Source organism: Chrysemys picta, chromosome 5 (genome assembly GCF_011386835.1).
Source record: "Chrysemys picta bellii isolate R12L10 chromosome 5, ASM1138683v2, whole genome shotgun sequence".
Lineage (NCBI taxonomy): Eukaryota > Metazoa > Chordata > Testudines > Emydidae > Chrysemys > Chrysemys picta.
This window is the reverse complement of record NC_088795.1, coordinates 130,308,300-130,326,369: the sequence shown is the minus strand read 5'-3', so window position 1 is coordinate 130,326,369 and position 18,070 is coordinate 130,308,300. Positions and strand designations below refer to the sequence as shown.

The 18,070-nt window shown below is 43.6% G+C and overlaps 1 protein-coding gene across 1 annotated transcript in view; it reads right to left on the bottom strand.

Annotated features, from left to right (window-relative positions):
- Positions 1-12,067: 12,067 nt before the first annotated feature.
- RPIA (ribose 5-phosphate isomerase A) overlaps positions 12,068-18,070 on the bottom strand; it is a 28,712-nt gene continuing 22,709 nt past the window's right edge. The window contains exon 9 of the mRNA XM_005292458.4: positions 12,068-13,216. Coding sequence (XP_005292515.2) covers positions 13,119-13,216 — 98 coding nt within the window. The 3' untranslated portion in view covers positions 12,068-13,118. The remainder of the gene's footprint in view (positions 13,217-18,070) is intronic.

The window sequence follows — 18,070 nt, the reverse complement described above, 5'->3', positions numbered from 1 at the left end:
CAGGCAGATAGATACAGAAGGCAAGGCTAAAATTTCAAAGCACTCAGCAGTTCTCAGTGGGTCCACCCTCAGCACCCCTGGAAACCAGCCCATTTATTCCATTGCTTTCAAATAGATTTAGGTGCCTCATTGTAACCACACACATATGAAAAAGTTGCCCCAAATAACTTGTTCAAGATCAAACTATCAGTCAGCCTCCATATACAGACTCCATACAGTAAGCATAATAGCCAGGTTAATGCTTAGATACCAGAGAGATTGGGTGCTTTAGAAGCACATAGACAGAGTTCTGCATACCGATAAACACACAGAAAATGTAGAGTCTTGGCAAAAACATTCAGTGTAGAGGGCAAAACCCTGACAACAACAAATGTGTGTATTGCTTGAGCTCTCAAGCAAGGAGAGAGAGAAGCTTTCAGAAAATCCCATGACCCCACAGTGTAGCTGCGATGCACACATGCCACCACAAGATAAGACTGCAAGTGACAAGGGTCAAATGTAAGTGGATCTCGTAGCAAAGAAAACAACATCAAGACCTTAGCACAACATGGAGTAAAGTGGAGTTAGCTCAAATGTGCTGCCACTGACCTATGGCCTTATCAGATGTGGTTCCCAAGGCACTGCTATGGAAATTGGCAGAATTAAGAGACAGGAAGCTAAACAACCAATGTGGAACACAAACTGTGTGCCGTGGAACTTGGAACATAATCTTAAAAATGAACACGTTGGCTGTTTATTGCAGGGGGGTTACTCTTAGTGCTGCTGAAAGATCTACAGCGAAGGAGACTGGGCAATAGCAACAGTGCCAACTTCCCCACACCAGTGCACCGCAACCAGGATCACCGCTTCAGGCCCATCGGTCATTAGCCTCTCTGCTGGGATGAATGTCCAAGCTGCCAGTTAATGCCGCTTGCAGCAGTGAGGTTTGTGATGAGAAGACTTGCCTACTAGAAACTACTCTGAGACCTACCGATTCATTTTGCCCAACCGCCATGACAACTTTTGGTCATAACTGACCTGGGATGAACTCAAATAGTTGGGAGTTTCAGTGAGAGGTTGAAATGCCGAAGCAGAAAAACACCATTAAGATAGCAGCATGATGCAAGACTGAGATGCGTTCTAAACATAGATGAGACCCTGCAGTTTCACCAGGCTTAAAGTTTAACTGCGTCACCCCGCAAAGGTCATGCATGCAGCTGGCAACCCATTGCTCAGTGTGCCAGCAAGCTTCACCCCAAAAGAGGCAGTTTAGGTTTAGAAGAAGCAGCTTCCCACCAGCGACAGATAGAAAGACAATTTATTAGTATATCCTATCAGCTCTAATGTCTCAGTTGTGCATAGGCTAGCACAATTCCACACAAGGGTAAATGGGTGGAATTCTGTGGCCTGTGATATACAGAAGGTCAGACTAGATGATCTAATACAGTGGTTCTCAACCAGGAGGCCAGGAGTCCCTGGGGGAGGGCCGCGAGCATGTTTCAGGGGATCCTCCAGGCATGGTCAGCATTAGACTCGCTGAGGCCCAGAGCAGAAATTCAAAGCCTCACCGCATGGGGCTGAAGCCCGGGGCCCTGAGCCCCATCACCCGGGGCTGAAGCCAAAGACTGAGCAATGTAGCTTCGCGGGGCGGGTGGTGGGGGGGTGGCCTGTGGCGTGGGACCCCAGGCAATTGCCCTGCTTGCTACCCCTTAATGCTGGCTCTGGCTTTTATATGCAGAAAACCAGTTATTGTGACAGGTGGCACAATCTAGCATGTTGGGGGGGCTCAGAAAGAAAAAGGTTGAGAACCCCTGATCTAATAGATCCTTCTGGGCTTAAAATCTATGAATCTGTCAAAGATTTGCTTTCTATTACATGGTTTATTTTTTGTACAGCACCTAGCACAATGGAGTCCTGGTCCATGACTGGGGTTCTGGAGTGCTACAATAATACAGCTGAATAATATGTTTGTACATTGATAGTACATCGTCATAACAAAAAGTACAGCATATCAAAGAATGTAGGAACTGACCCAAAGCCCATTAAAGTCAATGAGAATCTGACATTCTCTTAATCCCCGACACTAATTGAGATGTATTTCACAGTCTTAGTAATGAATAAACATATGAAAGGAGAAAAAAAATCAATCCAAAATGAAAGCCAAATAGCTGCTTTGGTTCTGAGCGTTAGACTAAAAGCTGATCATACATTAATAGAATAGCATCAAAAGAAACAATGCCATGAATCAGCTAGTTTTAATTGTCTGACTTTCATTTCATGAGTAGGAGTCTTTTAAATGAACATAAAACTAAAGTATCAGAGGGGTAGCCGTGTTAGTCTGAATCTGTAAAAAGCAACAGAGGGTCCTGTGGCACCTTTGAGACTAACAGAAGTATTGGGAGCATAAGCTTTCGTGGGTAAGAACCTCACTTGCATATGAAGAAGTGAGGTTCTTACCCACGAAAGCTTATGTTCCCAATACTTCTGTTAGTCTCAAAGGTGCCACAGGACCCTCTGTTGCTTTTTACATAAAACTAAAGACAATTTTGGATACCCTCTTATCCTGCAAAACGTTAACTTTGAATCTACTCAAACGCTTTATGTATAAGAGAGCCCAGAATAGTTTGTCTGTCCTTCACTGGCTATGAAATTGATTTTAATTGTATGTTCACTTTGAGGTTTGGAACCAACATTCTTGTTCTTTAGATCAATAAACCTGAAATGTTCATCAGTGTATATCCCTCTGAATAGACTTCTTCATAAGATTCCACGCCAAAATCAGCAATTTAGCCTGCTCTTCTTAGACATGTTTTGTTTGTAATGGAATGAGTCTGTTATTGAAATGAGGCATTTACTGTAATAAGGAAATTCAGCTTTATAGCTCTCAACTTTTTTGCTAGCGCACAACCAGAAATTAAACAAATAATGAAGAACAAAGCAGAGTTTCTGAGAAGGGAACTCTGAGAGTTGCAATGGGGTGCTCTGTGCTTCTACAAAAAATAAATTTTAAGTAATATTATTTATCTGCTTTGTGGCTGCCAACCCTGAAATGTGGATGATGCAGATGCCCTGTAGATATCAACCTCTATTATCGATCGGGAGGGTTGGGAGAGAAATGTTAGTCTGTAGAGTTAAATCAACCCAACGTTATTCAGTGTTGTAAAGAATTTGAAGGATTAAAAGTTAGCTATTGTGTTTTAGCCTCTTTGTTGAGATGATACAATTCTCATTAAACTACACAGAAAAACACAAAAAGAAAATCAAAATTTCATGTCCCAAGCTTCTGAGAAAAAGGCAGTTTACATCAGAATTAGAAAAAAGGCATCATTGCCTGTTTGCACCAAGGAATTAAGATGGTGAGAAAGGTAACTGGCATCTAATCTGTTTGAAAATTGTGCTGCCTAACTGGACAGAAAGGCTTCTAAAATTAATTTGTCAAAGCCAAATGCTTTAAACTGGGATTGAAAAGTACAGGTTACAAGTAACTGGTTACAAAGTGATGCTGTCAAAAGTAAATCAGTGACATGCTGCTAGAACTTAGTGTCTGGCTTTGAAAATGAGGAGAATTAAAGTTCCATTCATGATTTATATTTTCGAAGGACTCACGTATGGTCTTGTAGAGAGATTATTAGAAAATGTTTACAATATATGTTCATAAGCATAAAAGATGTTTTGATCTTAGCAAATAGTTGATTTGGTTTGACTTTTTTAAAGGATAGTTTAACACTGGAAGATTTAATCGCAATAGGATGTTTTAAATTCACAGCTACATTAAAAAGGGCATCTCTGACTAATAAAAACAGTTCAGCTATAGTGATATTTTTGCACAATACTGAGCAAATTAATTCATATACATATTAACACTGTTAGCAGTGTTTAAACCCAAAATTATCTGGAATTATGTAAACTTCATATTTAGAGTACTAAACAGGATTCCTGGTGCAATGCCAAAAACTAGTCCAGATATTAAAGTGCCAGAGTGTTTAGATAATTACCCTTTTAACGTCAATCAACTACATTAGCTGCTGGTTCGTACAATCGTCATTAAAGGCTCACTCCTGTAACGTGCTGAGTGCCTTCCATGCCCACTGACTTCAATGGGAGTTGAAGGTGCTCAGTACCTGGTAGGATCAGATCCTGATTAAACAGTGCACTAGTTAATGTGCTATCAGGTTGAGATTGTCAGAAGTGACTTCTGAGTTACGGTGCCTCATTGTGGGGGGCCCAACGTGAAACACTTTAAAAGGGCCAGATTTGCACAAAAGTGCTATGCACCCTCTACCCCCATAAATCCAGTCTCTTTACAGTGTCTTGGGTGCATACCCAAAAGTACTAATCATTTTGCTTTATCACATACGGAATTCCATAATTGATATGAATCATCATCTTCTTGTAATTTTGTAAGTGAGGAGCTCAGTGTGCAATGAAGAGATGGGGATTCAGCTGTATTTCACAAAGCATGCAACGTCTCTAGAAAGAAAACGTTTTTGTGAAGGGTTGGGAGGGGTTTTTACACATAAAAAATAGTAATTGAACCTGATTTCTTATCATAAAAACGACCCGGTGAGTCACTGATCAGTACGATGGTTTGTTCATTTCATTTACTTGGAAGTTCTGAAAATGTTTAAGCATGGTTGTAAATGTAAATTAAGGAAGTCTGAGAGCTGCCTGTGTCTGTATTTGCAAGGATATGAAGAAAAAATTCTATTGAATTGCAAGCAAATTAAACATTTCCTAATGAATTCATTATAGAACTGATATTATTATAAAGGCAGTCTGACAGAAAGATCGCCAGGGTTTTACGTTAATTTAATTAAAATGTTGTGTTGGGAGATAATCCATTGTAGGATTCAAGATGTCTGTAACAAGTTACCAGTGAAGTTTTATAATTAAGCAGTGGTGACCTATTAACTGTTTGATCTTGACACGTTAATGAGATACAGGCCTGATCCAAAGCCCCGTGAAGTCAATGGAAAGACTCTCATTAACTTCCGTGGGCTTTGGGTCAGGCCCTATGTGAAGATGTATAATAGATTTGGTAGTTTTATGCACAAAAAAGCGACAATTAAATACCAGCACCAATTCATTTTTAATCTGATTTGTTTTGAATATAATAGCATACATTATAAAGAAATATGTAAGGTAAGAGTCCACACTAAGGGTAATATTTGTAAGAGTCCATGGGCTATAACAGATTACCCCATATACTGAGTCTCAGTGAAATACTCAATCACCAGATGTCAGCTATTCTGCTATGCAAGCCAAATCACTCTATTTAGCCTGCGAATGTAGATTCTTCTCTTATTCTACAGTTCAAATGTAGATTCTTTTAGTACAGATAGAGTGGGTAAAACACGAGACTCAAGAAGCCCTAGACGGATTCAACACCATGATACTTGCTAAATAACATTTGGGAAAAGTCACCTAGAAAAAGGAGGATTTCTTTGTTTTTCCTCAAAATCACTGACAATTCTACAATGTAAGATCCTTTGCAAACTCTTGTAAAGAAAATGCTGGGGTCAAATCCTGCACTCAGTTTCAACTGGTGCAAATCTGAAGCAAGTCCTGTGACTTCATCCCTGACTCCCCCTGGAGTCCATTATGCCTCCAGATTTATACAGGTAGTTACTGAGAGCACAATTTGACCATCCACATGGGCCTGATTCCACTCCCATTAAAGTGCATGAAAAGGCTTTCACTGAGGAGAATAGAAGTTGAATCAGAGCCTGTGGTTTCAAGGCATAATTCTCATTCCAGCTGATTCCTCTAGTCAAGATTTTTTTTTTCACTATGTAATTAAGTTGTGTTGATTTTCTTCTGATTATTTTGATTACACTAAATTACCTAACATACAGGTTATGGACCACCTCTGCTGTTTAGTTACTTTCATCCCTTTTTATGCCAAGTTTCTCAGAAATGCTATCAGATCATAAAACAAGTGCTATAATGAAAAGTATATGAACACTATGGTATATATATATATATATATACACACACACACACACACACACACACACACACACTTTAGAATAGGAGCCTGAGGAATTATTTATTTTACTTTACTTAATTTAAATTAAATAATTTAATTTATTAATGCTAACATTTGGCTTATTGATGAATTTTTCATTTATTTTATTGAAAGTAATTTCCTGACTTTATTTTATTGGGTTAAGAGAGAGAGATTTTATTTTATTGTTCCTGCTTGTTCATTTCAGTGCAATTATTGACCTGTCTTGAAATCTTTACGTTTACGCCAAAATAAAGTCAATCTGCAAGTCAGTGTTAAGCACAAATGAATTACCCATTATGTTATGGGCAAGATTTTTTTTTTTTACCCAAGAGTTTATGTGCAGGCGGCGGATTATCATTGCACACTGTGGTAAATGTTGGGTAACAGGAACCTAATGGACTAGAAAATTCTGAACGCTGCACTCTGTGCGCCATATTAGAAAACCCTACATACTAAAAAAACCAAACCAAAAACTCACAACACTCTACTCCACGATTTAGCTGGGCTTTTCCTTCCAATTCTTCAGAATACCATCCTTCTAAGAATGTGTCCAGGGAATTACCTCCATGCTGTAATGGGGAATAGTGGAATAGAAATGGAAGCACCATTTCTGAATGTGTTTTGAAGAGTTCCCTTCTAGAGAAAGACAATGGCAAGTATTGTAACCCAAGCTGGCCGGGCTGTTATGATCAGAAGATGTTAAGAAACACCAAGAACCAAGGATAATAATCCAGAGAAGTGAAATCAAATCCCAAAGCCACTGAGAGAAGACTATTGGGGTGGATGGCGCTTGGTAAATTATGGAGAAAATCTCCTGAGATAATGGAAAATAGAAATATTTGTAGTATATGATCCTACTTGAAGTGTAGCTATGATGTGCTTTGCTGTAGAGAGTAATGCCTCCAAAAGGCGTATCCTGCAATCAGAGTGTTCGCCATAGTAATTTGGGACCGACGTTACAATGGGTTATAAATACTCATATAAAGAGTTGGAGCCTGTTCATCTTTGCTGGCTTCACTTGAATCAATGTAGTTAATTCACCTTTCTCTAAAATGTGGCAAAATTGTATCCTTTCTGATGCAATAAAATCTGAGTCACTCTGCATTGGAGTTAACAACTTAGTCATTATTATGGAGAAGGAAATATAAAGAACAGATTCTTTCCAGCTGCCGGTTTTGATTTCACATACACGTTGCTTTTCAGTAACAACATACACGTGTTGGACTCACAGCTGCTTTTCCCTCCTTCCCCTTAGACACGTATGAAGTTGAGAAGCAGGATGAGGTCAGTAACGGAAGAGAAGCCCTTTCAGGGTGGCCCAGCAACACCATTGCAGTGAGGGGTCTGCCATGAAGAATCAACCCATGAACTCCCAGACTATGAGCTGGTGGGGGCTGCATGGGTGGGGGCTGCATGTACAGACTCTAGTGACCAAGTTATGCTATTTTGGAGCACCCCCTGCTGGCCTCTGCAAAAACAGGCAGCAGTTAAAAGGGAGCTGCTAATGGACACAAATTCTGATCTTGGTTACACTGGTTCAAAACCAGAGTAACTCCATTGAAATCTGCTCTGAATTTATGCCAAGGTTAATGAGAGCAGAATTTGGCATGCTTAGACTTTTGGGCCCTGGGCTAAAGACTCTGCTTTCTGGCTCTGTGGGAACAAACACGTCTCTGTTTAATAAAATTAAAATTTAAAAAACACTATGAAAGGGTGGGAATGAACTACAGTTCCCACATAATATACACCATCTGATCCCTCCTCTTTACCAGGGGTGAAGGTAGACAGGGCACCTGCCCCTGAATGCTTGCACAGAAATATCAAAAGGGATAGGAGAGAAAACCATCTAAAGACGTTAATGATGGTCAGGACACAGAGCATTTCAGATCAGGATTAGCTCTCCTGCCCTACTGAGACACAAGGTAAAACACCCTGGAACATGGCTCTCTGTCTCTTCCAGTGGGTATTTATAGCAAGGCTCACACAGTCTCCTGCTTGGACCGTTTACCCAGATTTCATCCCAGTGTTGATTGGAGCTTTTCTATATAGTCCAACTTTCGAAGCCAGGTTCTGAGCAGCAATAGTAATCCACAATTCTGAGCGAGAGGTCACCTGGAGGAGCCACATCCCCTCCTCACACTCACTGGAGGAGAGTTTGTGCTCCGCACAGAGCTGCCAGTAGCACTACAAGGGGAGAACGTCCGTGGATGGGATGGGACAGGGGACAATGAGCTCAGATTCCTAGGGAGGGAAGTTCAGTCATGCACCAGTGACTCTTGAAGATGTCATTTAGGAGGGGCACTTGGTTGAGGCATCAAAGGCCCCAGCAGCCTTCTCTTCCCAGTTAAACTAGTGCCTGCGTGACAGCCAGCAAAAGGGAAGGGACTAGGGAGACCTTCTGGTGTCCCAGACAAGTTGTGCTAAGATTCTGAACTGAACTACAAAGATCACTTGATCTGCGGTACTTATATGGCCCCCAGGGTCCTAGCATCTGAGCACCTCCCAATCCTTAACAAATCTATCCTCACCTCATGCTTATGAGGTGCTATTATCCCCATATTAGGGTGGAGAACTGAGGCAGAGAAGTTACGACTTGCCCAAGGTCACAGGAACATCTGCAGCAGAACTGGGAATTGAACCCAACCCACGAAAGTCCCAAGCTGGCACCCTAACCCTGGACCATCCTTCCTTGCAACCAGATGAAAACTCTCACAAACCTAGAACATCAAGGCATGGGCACCTGCGTTAGGTTTAACTCCTACTAAGGCAACTGTACTTTATATTTTCTGGATAGCAGTGTCAGCGTGGCCATGCAGGGTGGTTTAGATACAACCAACAGCAGGCCTGTGGTGATGCTTTTCTCTGACAACTGTACTGGCTAAGCAGGTTAAACCCAGATGCAGAGCATATTCATTTCCACCTGTGTGCAGTCTGAGCCAGACCAGATCTCTCATCTGTCTGAGCAGAGTCTGAGCATGGACTACTCGGGCCCCCGTGATGCGGGACATCAGACAAGTTTATCCTCCACAAAAAAGAAAAAGAAAGGGGGAGGGAGAAATACCTGTGCTTAGCTCAAAATTTCCTTTCTTCTGCAGGAAGGACCCACAGATCCATTGCATTGGTCTACAGCAGCTCCAATGACAGAATAAAACTAGAAAGGACCCATTCTTCCTACGCAGAAGAATGTGTTAGACGTTTTGGATATTAGGACTCTTCTCAAGGAAAGAGCAATATGTTCTGCAGACTCTCCTAGCTCACACGCTACCTATCAGATCAGCCCTTCTTCAAAGGGCTTCTAGAACTTCGCTAGAAAACCGCCTCTCCAGAAAACTTTCTAGAGACTCAGTATTGTAGCTTGAATTTCCTCTGTTATAATGGCCTGATCTAGAGACCTTCTAGCCTTAGAAGGCTCCCTGTTTCCCTTACTCTATCCCCTACTCGGCAGTGTATAGTTTAAAGAGTTCTGGAATGCTTTGGCTAGTGCGGTTGGACTTTTTAAGGAGGAATTCTTCCTAGTTAATTTCACACTTGCTGTTCCCTTGTTTGGGCCATTGGTAAATACTTTGCTTTTGTCTCCCATTTCAAGCCACTGCCTTCTGCCAGTCCCTCAGGTGGAGAATGAACAATGTTTCTAGCTTTCTCCCATTATACAAGAACAAGGGATGCTCCCTCAAAAGATAACAGCCAGCAGTTATAAGCTAGTACATAAAAAGGAAGCCCTTCAGACCCTGTGCAGCTGGGCCTGTGGATTCCATTGCTGCAAGGGGTCAGAGTCCAATTTTTAAAAGGGCTGGATAATTTTAGCAGCAGCTGCCTGGTCACTGAGCACATATCACTATGCGGACACTGATAGGGACAACGGAGTCTCAACATTTTACGGTGTCAAAAGATTGCTGTGGGAGCCAGGGAGATTTTTCCACCGCTGTGGAGAGCATTGTGCAATTACCCAAGGACTTCAACCCTACAAGCTACTGTGTGCCCTCAACACCCACTCAGACCAGCCCCAGTTCAGCAGGATACTTGAGACTGCACCTGAATTCCAGCACATGACAAGTGCCATGGGAGGAATCATGTAATGAAAGTTAGGTATGTGTTTAAATGTCGTGTAGTTATGGAGACTTCAATGAAAGCTGATGGTGCTCAGGGCCTGGCAAGTGAGAGGCCCAGATGCATGGGATGGAAACAACTGAGGTCTGAAGTATCACTGATCTGTTTTAAATCCATGAAATGTCAGGGGTTGTTTACTGGACTTGGTGGACCAACTGCTCTGCCTTTCTCTGCCAAATCCCTTGTTGTGTCTCACGCATTTATAGTCTGGGGATAGGTGGCTCTGCCTTTTCAGCTCCATCTGCAGAAAGTGTCCAATTGTGTAAACTAAAACAAACCCCATTACTACAGCACAAACGGTAAACACAAAAAGATACAATGAATATAGCCAAGTACCTGACCAAAGCAAGGAGAGTCAGAGTTATGTCTGTAACATTGTCTCCTTGATCGAGCAGGGCCTGCTGGTAATGAGATATGCAGTATTGTGTCTTATTCCACACCCAGACAATAACCATGCACACTGGGTCAGGCTGAGGACCAGTTTTCATAGCTTTTAGTGCAGGTTTTCTCTTTCTGGCAAAACATCCCTGCAAAGTGTTGTCACACAGGCAATGGATTAACTGGTTAGAGCTGCAGGCTAAGAATCATGTTTTTTATGCTCTGTTCTACTCCTAGCTCTGACAGTTAATTGCATGAGATGTAGGGCAAGTCAACTTAATCTGTGCTCAGTTTCTCCATGTCTAGAACAGGTCTGATTCTTCTCTCCCAGGAGTAAGAATTAAAAAGCCAGCATTTTCAAAGCAGGTGCCTAGAGTTAAGCACTTAATTCTGGATCCAAGCACCAAAATAAGTTGTCTGTATTTTCAGAGGAGCACTTAACACAATGAACACTGTGATTTTTATGCCTCTGAAAATGAGGCCACTGGTATTTAGATGCCTAAACATGGGCTTAGGTGCCTGACTTTAGGCACCTAAGAGTGAAAATAGGGACCTTAAACATACACCATAATGACATCCTCAGTTGTAATGTGCTATATAATTATAATAAAGTGTTATTACACTTGCTTCCACCACCTGCTCCCCTCCCCCCCACATACAGAAAAAGAAAACATCCAGATAATATTATAAATGTGAGGGTGAACAAGCACATGATGCCTGCTACTGCATCCTCCCACTGGACTTATCGATCAAGCTCACCGGTGAAATATGAGGGCCCAATGATTTAGGTTATTTTGGTGACGTGCCCATTTGTTTTAAGGGAAATCAAAGTATGCAGAAAACAAAAATTGTCCCTCCCTGCCCCAAAAAAGATCTCTTTTTGGACAGCACAATGTGAAACAAGACAGGATCCTGCGTAGGAATTAAATTAGTTTTGCTTTATTGTTCATTCTACTATGATGTTATAGAAAATAAAGGGATGAAGAGTCTGAAAATTTCACTCGGTCAATCTGAAACAACTTCTCTCTGGCTCCATGTTCCTAATCTAGGCTGCAGTGATAGTATCTTACAGTTTCTTACCACAATGTTCCACCATAATCACTTTATTGGAAATGCTCTATTGCAGGCCATCTTGGTATAAAACTATGGGGCAGTTTTAGAACTGACAGGACACGTCTGCAGGGAGGAGGAGGTTTCAGATAACCAAAATAACCTTTTTTTGCAAAAAGGGAACAACATCTTACTCACACGTGCAGTTTTTAGACACGGATGCAAATTCTCACTCAGTTTCATAGAATTTGAATGCAAGTGCTGCAGTTTAACAGGTGTTGTTCAGACACTTGGGTGACAGGCAAAAAAAATATTTTGATAAGATCAAAGAGGAAATCAAACGTGAACTGGTGCATTCAGTGTGGGTGAAATTCACCCTTGTACAGAGAGCCACGTAAGGCCTTCAGCTACACAAATGGGGGCAAATCCTCGGTGCGTGGAAATTGTTATAGCTCTAGTGAAGTTGATTTACACCAACTGAGGTTCTGTCCTATCAGGTATTAAATATTTCATTGTAAAAGAGAATAAGAACAGTCAAAAACCTGGCGTTACAGCTCTTTATTTCAGTGCCCATAACATACAAAGTGATGACTCACGTTTTTGACACTATAACACGCAAAGCACCCATAGATGGAATAGGATACATCAGATGATTGCCTTGTCCTCTTGCTACATTTGTATCCAGTCCAGGCAGGAAGACTCAATATTCCTTTGCTTTCCGCTCTATCCTCCCATGAATCAACCCAGCTGTGAGGTGTGATAAATTGTCTTCATTCCTAACCGAATGATTTGCCGCTAAGGTACTAGACATTGTTGAAAGCTTCTCAAATACACTTCTGTAAACTTGATCAAGGCCCCAATTCTGCTCGTGTTTACAAGGATGTCAATCTGGAGTAACTTCACTGATTGGAATAAATCTTGATGGGAGTTACTGTGGATTGACACTGGTTTAAACAGAGCAGCGTTTGGCCCAAAGGATGAAATTCACTCCTGTGCAAAGGGCCTGAAAAAGCCTATGCAACACTTCTGTCCTGACCCTCTGCACAGGGGGTAAATTTTACCCATGCAGAATAACTAGGCATTCTGTACAATTAAAAACCATGATGTTAAAAATAACCAAACGGGAGAAAATACAGAACCAAAAGGTTCCAATAAGGCATCAGCAAGTCCCAACTGGATATGCCCTGGTTTTACATGCTGCATCTTTAATTTTTCCTCCCAGCAAACTAAATAAAAACAATACATTGTGATTACCTTTCCCCCCACAACAAGACGCGGTCAGAGCAACCAGCGGGTTCAAGTTCTGTAAGACGTGTCCTTTTTGGTAAACGCTTCTTATAAAACAAAATAAAAATGTTAAAAGCAACTTCTGTTCAAGTGACTTTTTTTTTTAAAAATGACAAGCGTTCCTGAACAATAAAAAATAGAGAATATAGTTTAAAAAAAAGACATTCAGTAGCACGTCAGCAGATCCCGACAGGCCTTCTGCCCCGACCTCTGCAACTGAGCCGGCCACTCGTTAAGGCAACATGTCAGGTTGGCACCATTACGACAGCTGTTTGGAAGGCAGGGAGCATCGTGTGGCTGGACTGTGTCAGAGGGCCAGTTTCTCACGGGCGCTGACAGAACCATCTTCCATGCCAAAGTAAACCACACTGGCCATGTTGATAAAGAGACCTGTCTCCACCACTCCTGGGAATAGAACATTCACACACAGGTTAGGGCTCAAACCATCTCTTATCTGCCAGGCTTACCCCAGCTGCTCTAATCCTCTAGAATTAGGGACTGTATTATTATTATTCACTGATCAGGCATCCAGGCCAGACACTCAGAAGGTATTTAGGCATCTAACGCCAATTGATTTCAATGGGACTTAGGCATCTAAATACACTTGAGGACCTGGGCCTCAAAGTCTACTATGGCTTTACAAAATCAGCCTCTGTACTGACAAGCTTATGACATTTATGCTTCCGGACATAAGCCAACCTAAATTTTGATGGGGGGGAAGAAAGGGTTAAGAAAAGTTTCCCTATAGGCAGATTATCCCAGAATTCCCCACTACAGGATTTCTTGCACCACCCGCTGGAGCTGCGGTACTGGCCACTGTTAGGGAGGGACGGTGGACTAGATAGACCATTGAGCTGATCTGGGATGACTGTTCTTATGGGTATGAATAGAACAGAGTGAAGTGCTTGCTAACGCCCTGACTTTGCAACCAGCTCAGTGCAAGAGGACATCTGCACCCATGGAGAGTCCCACTAAAGCCAGTGGGTCTCTGTATTGGTGCAGGAACCCAAGCTCTGTGGCCCTCAGAAGGATCGGGGGGCTAAGCAAGTAGCCCCACAGCAGTCAGTAAGCACCATGCCCTGAAGCAAGCATTGCACAAACACACACCAAGCTTACACGTAACAGCAGGACTGAGATATACAAGGGAAGGAATCACTGTCACAACAGAGACAAGTGGCAGAGAATTTTCACTAGCTGCATGTGAAACCGACAGGTCCCTGCTGTGGAACTCTAGATAGAGAGTGACACATGGCCACTTTCACCAGTTCGTTTAGATTCGTTTTACTAGCATCGCTGCCTGGGGCTCAAGGCTGATATCAACTGACTGCTGGGAGCCAGTGCAGAAAAATACGTTCAGACGCAGTGGAATGGTGAACGTCAAGACACTGGGTATAATCCTATCCCCGCTGGAGTCAATGAGAATTTTGCCATGGACGTCAATGGGCACAGGATTTCACCCTTTATTTTTAACTGTAATAAAACAATACAGATGATCCATGTACAGCAAGTTACAGGGAGCAGATACAGGGTATAATTCACTTCCAGATCTTACGTGCTGACGCTGCCCCTGCCACCTGGTGCTTTACACAGGACCAGCTCTAGGCACCAGCAAAGCAAGCACGTGCTTGGGGCGGCACTCCGTGCAGTTGCGGTCTCGCAGGGTTTTTTTTGTTTTTTGTTTTGCTTGGACAGTTGCGCTCTCAGTGCTTGGGGCTGCAAAAAACCTGGAGCCGGCCCTGGCTTTACAATCCAAAATCCAATCCTGCGAGATTCCCCAGCAGCGGGAACTGAGGGAGCCCTGCAGCTTGCAGGATGAGAACAGAACGATTCCAGTGGCCTGGATGAGAAGGGGAGGCTGGCGGAGCAGGGCAGGGCTTTTCACTAAGGGGGGTGTAAGATCCGCCTATGGCTTAGCTTTGAGGAGGTGGCTCCCCTGTTTTGCCAGGGAGTTCTAGGTGCAGGGGAACATCGGAAGAGGCAGGAAGGTGAGAGTGAGACAAGACTACAAAGGGAAGGGGGGGGGGGGGGAACAGAAATATAAGGTGGCAGAGTAGTGCAGGGCCCTGAAGGCAAGGACGATAGTCAAGAGCTTGAGGCAGAAGGGGAGAAGCCAATGGAGGCCGGGATGTGGGGGAAGGACACCACACAAAGTCCAAGCAGCAGAGGGCGGCTATTTAAGCTGCAGTGGTTTGGGCAGACTGTGGGGGTGGGTCAGATGTCACAATGTGGAGCTCCTCCACGCAAAGTTGGGCTAGAAACCAGATTAGCAAGAAGCCACTTTGGTACGACAGGTGTTATCACTAGGAGAAGGATTAGTCCCTCTGGCTGTGATTCCTGCATTCTCACCACCACCACCACCTCTGATGTAGGTATGTCCATAAGCCCTGAGTCAGCAAAGTACGTAAGCACAAGCCTCACTTTTAGCATGAGTAAGCTCACTGACAGCAACAGGACTGACTGCTCGTACGCTTAAAGTTAGAGTCATGCTAAGTACCCTGCTGAATCAGGGCTTTAGGGAGGAGATCACAATAGAGAAAATTGTGCAGAGTGGTACACAGGGTTTAAACTATATGACCAAGATTAAATTTCCCCCTCCTTGACTTAAAAGGCAAGTTACTGGGCACAATACAGGAGGAGCCAGATGAAATTCTCTGGCCTGTGATATGAAGGAATCAAACTAGATGATTTAATGGTCTCTTCCGGCATTAAAAATCTATGGAAAAGTATCAGAAAGAAATCACCTGGAAACGAGTTGCATTATGCAGCGAAATAGCGAAAGCTGTATTTGTTACAACAGGCCTCCAGACTCCTTTTCCCGAACGACACTGCTGTGCTCGTCCCGACAGTATGAAATGAGTGGCATGTATTTAAATGGTCTCCGAACAGAGTCATGTTCACTAGTAACACTGAAAATCAGATGCACTTTTTATGGCTGGAGAAGTGTTAACACTGACACCGTGACCAAATACCAGTAATCTGCAACAGAAATTCCCCTGTAGCACCCTTTTCATCTCCTGCCTTACAATGTTGTACACAGCATTACTGGGTGCTGTTACACAGCTGAGACACCTTCCTCTAGAGCGGGCTCCATTCAGTGGCCTGTGGAAGTGATCCCATAATTTGTACACAGTTTAATTTTGCTTTGGGATGAAGAAGGGTTAAGAAATGCAAGACACCAGGATTTCGTTGCCATTAATGGTTTCAGTAGCAAACATCAATTAGGATCCAAGTAACCTCATACCTCTTCCATAACACCCCATTTCATGACCACACACTCCCAGTGTAAGGTCCCTGGGCTGCAATACACGGCCAGCAGGCAGACGGTTGCACTGGCCCATGCACAACACACTGCAGGATTGGGGACACTGTTTAACCTGGAGAAAACGCCCATCTGATGACGAATGATACCCAAGCGTACCTAGTCTTTTCTTTTAAGTAAAATATAAACTCTGCTGAGAGGTTTTAATCCGTAAGGGCCGCTTTTTGCTTACTCCTGCGCCGAGCTGCCAACCTTATTCTGAGACTTTTAGGGATGTTTATGGAAAAAAAATCAGGGAAGTTGCTTAGATCATCAGTAAATGCCAAAGGTGTGAAGCCAAATACAGATGGGGGTTGGGGGGTAGCATCTTGACCGCTTGGGCTGCATTTTAGATGCACTTCTGCACATGTGAGAGTAAACAGGACCTCTCCCTCCACTCCCTGTCTATGGCCAAGGGGGAGGCCTGGGTGCCTTGCACCCCTCGTTGCACCCTTGATCCAACCCCCAAAGAGGGAGACGGGGAGGACTGCCCTAGGAAAGCTGTCCTCCTATGCTGCTTAGGGCTCTTAATTACCCTGGCCAGTTCTGGGCCTGAACCTTCTTCCCAAGATGATCTTCCTCCTCTTCCCCCTCCTCTGTCATGTTCCTGCTCTCTTCCTCTGTTGCCTCCTCCTGCCCCTCCGGATTCTCCTCTCCCCCAGACTGCGCAGTGAGAGTGTGACAGGAGACAAGTTGCAGTGATTGTCAGTGGGGGCCGGGGCACTGCTGGATTCACCGCCCAAGCCACAGGCAGCGTGTTATGCTCTAACTGCCCCGGGCACACCCTGCTGGAGCACTCTCGTTACTCAGCGCGCATTAGCGTTGTCCAGCCGGGCCCACCTGGGGCAGCTAGAGCACAACACGCAGCCTGTGGCTTGGGCAGTGAACCCAGCAGTGCCCCAACTCATTCAGAATGGCTCACCTCCTATCAGACCCTCACCGCGCAGTCGGTGTATGCACCACAGGGTGGTGGTGAAGAGCGCCCCCAGCTGCCATGGCACTATTCACTGTGCACCTCGGACCTCAGTGGTGGTGAGTGACCCGTATGCACGCGCGCACACACACACACGAAATACACGTGCACTTGCAAAATTAGTTGATTTAAGCCTGAATTACGAATTTCGTAATTACATATAAAATCGGGAAGATTATGGAAAATTCGGGAGGGCTAGAATCTCTGCACAGCACGTTTCCTCACAAGTATGCCACACATAACTAGCAGGGCTGCAGAATTGAGTTTCAATTACTTGTGTACCATCTCTGACAAATTTTGTTCTGAAGAGATGAATGAAACAATGCTGCCACCTGGTGGATGATCTCATAACTACGGATATCACTTTTTTTTTTTTTTAAATAAGTGTAATTTAAGTCAGGGTAAAAGCAGTCCAGCTTCTTACTGGGAGTTGAAATATACAAGTTTTCTGTTTTATTTTATTTGACCAACAAAAGCTCATCTGACTAACCCCTTTTTGAGCTATACAACAGAAAAAAAAAATTCTCTTCCTAAAATTAAATCACTGCCCGAAGCTCTACGGCTGTGTCTGCAGTGCAGATGGGAAGTGGAATTCCCAGCTCACGGGGATGTACACGGGCGAGCTTTGACTGAGCTAGCGCACTAAGAAAAGGACTGTGGCTGCAGCAGCACAGACAGCGATTCAGACGAGACGCCCGAGTGTGTACCTATGATCTTAGACGGGATCGTACCCTGGCAGCTAGCCCATACCGCCACGGCCACAGGGCCACGTTTAGCAAACTAGCTTGTGTACGTCTACAGGAGCTGGCAATCGCACTCCCCAGCTGCTATGCAGACGTACCCTACACATCACAGCCCCACTTGTGACTTCATAGCCACTGTAAACCTTTATACAGATAAGGGTGAGATTTTCTTTAAAAGCACCTAAAAGTGAGTGGGTCTACATAGCTTTTGTATCTGTCTAACTGTGTCTGTTGGGATGAGATTC